The sequence below is a fragment of the Orycteropus afer genome, unplaced genomic scaffold, assembly GCF_000298275.1.
Source record: "Orycteropus afer afer isolate SDZICR_OR568_19922 unplaced genomic scaffold, OryAfe1.0 scaffold00420, whole genome shotgun sequence".
Taxonomy (NCBI): Eukaryota; Metazoa; Chordata; class Mammalia; order Tubulidentata; family Orycteropodidae; genus Orycteropus; species Orycteropus afer.
The window spans coordinates 1796120-1800336 of record NW_006922007.1 but is presented as its reverse complement, the minus strand read 5'-3'; the positions used below and the strand labels follow the sequence as shown (position 1 = coordinate 1800336).

The 4217-nt window shown below is 40.9% G+C and overlaps 1 protein-coding gene across 1 annotated transcript in view; it reads left to right on the top strand.

Annotated features, from left to right (window-relative positions):
* The window catches only part of PISD (phosphatidylserine decarboxylase), a 72218-nt gene that overhangs the window by 1515 nt on the left and 66486 nt on the right, over positions 1 to 4217 (top strand). Inside the window, exon 2 of the mRNA XM_007953950.2 lies at positions 2475 to 2554. Within this exon, the coding sequence (XP_007952141.2) occupies positions 2475 to 2554 (80 nt within the window). The remainder of the gene's footprint in view (positions 1 to 2474; positions 2555 to 4217) is intronic.

The window sequence follows — 4217 nt, the reverse complement described above, 5'->3', positions numbered from 1 at the left end:
CTTTGTCTCATGACATTGACTGCAATTTCCCACAATGCAACAGCTCTTCCCACTTCCTCTGCATAGTTAACCTCTTCCCTGTGTTCTTTCCTCCCATGCACTCCTGCCCCCTGAGCTGTCTCCTTGTGCAAACACTGCCCTTCTATTCTCCCATAATGGATATCTCCACTTAATGTAAATGTTCAGCCCATATGCCTGTCTTTTGTTTGCCTGGAAGCCACAGGAGTGGGTTCAATTCCAGATCTGAAGGGCAGCTGGGCCATAGTCTCAGGGGTTCCACCAGGCTCTATCAGACCAGCAAACTTGGTTCCTTTTTTTTAATTATTATTATTTTATGATTTTGAGTTTTGTTCCACATTGTTCTCCCACTCTATCAAGGATCTCCTACAGAGATCCTCTTCCAAGTGGTTGACAGTGGTAGCCAGGCACCATCTAGTTCTTCTGGTGTCTCATGGTCATAGAGGCTGAGGATTGCATGGCCTTACCATCATTTTAAGAAGAATAACATAAAAACATATTTCACTATCACTGTAGGTAGCTAAGACTAATTTGGTCATGTTGTCAGAAGGGACCATTCCCTGGAGAAGGATACCATGCTTGGTAAAGTGGAGTATCAATGAAAAAGGGGAAGGCCCTGAATGAGATGGATTGACACAGCGGCTGCAGTGATGGGCTCAGGTACAGCAAGGATTGTGAGGCTGGCACAGGACCAGGCAGTGTGTCGTTCTGTTGTACACAGGGTTGCAATGAGTCAGAGCCCACTCGATGATACCTAATAACAACAAAAACTAGATTTAGGTGCAGTGGGTAGAAGGGATGAGGATTTGGATACAATAAGAACTCTCAATTTTCAGAAGTGTTGTGTACTAGCCAAAGCCCCCAAAAGATAACATTTTCATCATTCTTAAGTACTGTAAAGCAGGACCTGTTAATGAGGTATGTAGATGAAGGCTTCATGGTGGGGAGGATTTTCAGTAATTGAGTGATGTGTGATAGATGAGTGATAGAAGAGAATTACCATCAGAGATGATAATTTAGGGTAGTACTTCCCAAACTCGTTTGATAAAAGAGTGAATTCTTTTATGGGCTGAAATGTTTATTACAAATAGAGATTCCTGGCTATACTCCCACCCTCTCTCAAAATTCAGATTCAGTAGTTACAGTTATAGACTTGGCAACTATATTATTTACAAATGGCCCAGACAGTTCTTAGGTCGGGCAAGTATAGGCAATAGTAGCTAGGGTGTGGTTGCTTGTGAAAGACTTACATTCAGCAATATTTATGGCATCTCTCCTACTGCTAACAACAATGCCAGAGACCATGCGAAGGGGGGAGGGTGGGTAGAAGGAAGGGATTAAAAGATGGATTTGAAATAGGCCTTTTGTTCAAGGAACGTTACAGTTTAGCGGAAGAAATACTTTGCTAAATAGCTCTAATACAAGATAAAAAAAAAAAAACCCCAAAAAACCCAAAACTAGACTCCGTGCCATCAAGTCAATTCTGACTCATAGTGACTCCCATTGGGTTTCCGAGGTGGTAAATCTTTATGGAAGTAGATTCCCCCATCTTCCTTCTGCATCAGTTCTGACTCATAGTTACTCCCATTGGGTTTCCGAGGTGGTAAATCTTTACGGAAGTAGATTGCCCCATCTTCCTTCTGTGGAGTGGCTGGTGGGTTTGAACCACCAAGCTCTGGTTAGCAGTCAGATGCCTTAGGCACTGTGCCACCAGAGCTCCTCCAAGGCAGAGTGTGGGATAAAGCCCCAGGAGCTTCTAGAGCATCTGAGGGTAAGTTGAGTTTTAGGAGAACTTTCACAACAGGAGAGACACAATTCAGACAGTTGCTGGCTGTTGAGGCTGTCAAACCCAAGGTGGACAGGGAAAATGGCACAGTCCCAAGATTATCAAACAACATGGCAGGCCACTGGTTCAAGTCCAGGAACAGTCCTAAGATCGGCAGACAACATGGCAGGCTGCTGAATGAAGGCTCAGCTACATGCAGGGTCTAAGTGTGCCAAAATGCTCAGAGACCTTTCTCAGTGCTTCTTATGTACTGGAAGCAGACCACATCCCTAAGGCAGCTACTCAGCTGTTCCAGTAGATCCCACCATGGAGTTGATTACCAGTCTCACCATGGGAAATAACTCAAAATCAGGCCCAGCCACCACAATTATTCTCTCTCTGTATATATATATGTGTGTGTGTGTTTTCGTGAAACACTTAATAACAGGTTGCAGGCTTGATATGCCTTTACATTTAAGTATGTCAGCTCTTTAGTATTACAGCCTTTTTCCTACAAGGACATTTTTTTACATAACCACAATACAGTTGTCAAAACCAGGAAATTGATATTGGTACAATACTCGTGTCTAATCTATATACTGTATTAAAGATTTTTGCTAATTGTCCCACTAATTTTTTTTTTTTTTTTTTAAAGAAAATTATTTAGTGGTTTATTTGTTCTTGTTTATAGCCTCCTTCACTGTGAAAATACTGCCCTGAACCATTATCTACAATCCTTAAGGACGCTGCCTTTCAGAGCCTTTCGTACAGGTAAGTAGCAACTAGAGATGGTGTTGGCCCTCTCTGCCTCAGTTTACTGATCTGTGAATTGGGATAAACATAACTCCTATTTTGTAGAATTGTTGTTAGAATTAAATAAAATGATATGCATAAAGTGCTTTCTGGACCTTCATTTGCTAGTGCAGCTTGATTCAAAATGAGAAGAAATAGCTGCAAACATCTGGTTAATAATTGGAATGTGGAATGTACAGAGTATGAATCTAGAAAAAATGAAAGTTGTAAAAAATGAAATAGGACGCATAAAGATCAGTATCCTAGGCATTAGTGAGCTGAAATGGGTTGGCATTGGCCATTTTGAATCAATCAATCATATGGTCTACTATGGTGGGCGTGACAAAGAGGAAGGGCATTGCATTCATCGTCAGAAAGAATGTTCAAGATCTATTCTGAAGGACAGTGCTGTCAGTGATAGGATAATATCCAGATGCCTACAAAGACCTGTTAATACAACTATTCAAAATTTACACACAAACCTCTAAAGCCAAAGATGAAAAAACTGAAGATTCTTACCAGCTTCTGCAGTCTGAAATTGATGAAATATGCACTCAAGGTGTATTGATAATTCCTGGTGACTGGAATGCAAAAGTTGGAAAAAGCGGCAGCATAGGTAGTTGGAAAATATGGCCTTAGTGATAGAAATGACAATGGAGATCACTTGATAGAGGTTGCACAACTAATGACTTATTCATTGCAAATACCTTTTTTCAACAACAAAAACGGTGACCATACAAGTGGACCTTGCCAGATAGAGTACATAGGAATCAAATCAGTTGCATCTGTGGAAAGAGACAATGGAAAAAGTCAGTATCATCAGTGAGAACAAGGCCAGGGACTGACTGTGGAACAGACAATCAAGTATTCCTATGCAAGTTTAAGTTGAAGCTGAGGAAAATTAAAACAAGTCTACAGGAGCCAAAATAATGACCTTGAGTATATCCTACCTGAATTTAGAGACCATCTGAAGAATAGATGTGATGCATTGAATACCAGTGACTGAAGATCAGATGAGTTGTGGGATGACATGAAGAACATCATACATGAAAAAGGCAAAAGGTCATTAAAAAGACAGGAAAGGAAGTAAAGACCAAAATGGATGTCAGAAGATACTCTGAAACTTGCTCTTGAATGTAGTGTAGCTAAAGTGAATGGAAGATAGGGAGCTGCACCCCTTAGATCAGTCGTCCATGAGACACCAGAGGGGCAGCATTCACCTAGAGGGAAAGCTGGACAGATGGGATGCATAGGTAGGAAGGGCACATGGTGGGATAGTCACAGGGAGGAGAGAGGAGGAGAGTTTTTTATGTTGGAGATTGTAGTTGGGGCTGTGAAATCAAATGTGCATGCACTGTTGAGAGTAAAACAAATCTGCTTTGTAAATTTGCACCCAAATCACAATAAATAAATAAAGTAAATGGAAGAAATGACAGGATAAAAGAGCTGAACAGAAGATTTCAGTGGGTGGCTCAAGAAGACAAAGTATTGTAATGAAATGTGCAAAGACCTGGAGTTGGAAAATCAAAGGGAAGAACATGCTCAGTATTTCTCAAGCTGAAAAAACTCAAGCCTTGAGTTGCAATGTTGATGGTTTCTATGGGCAAAATACTGAACAATGCAGGGAACATCAAAAAAAGAT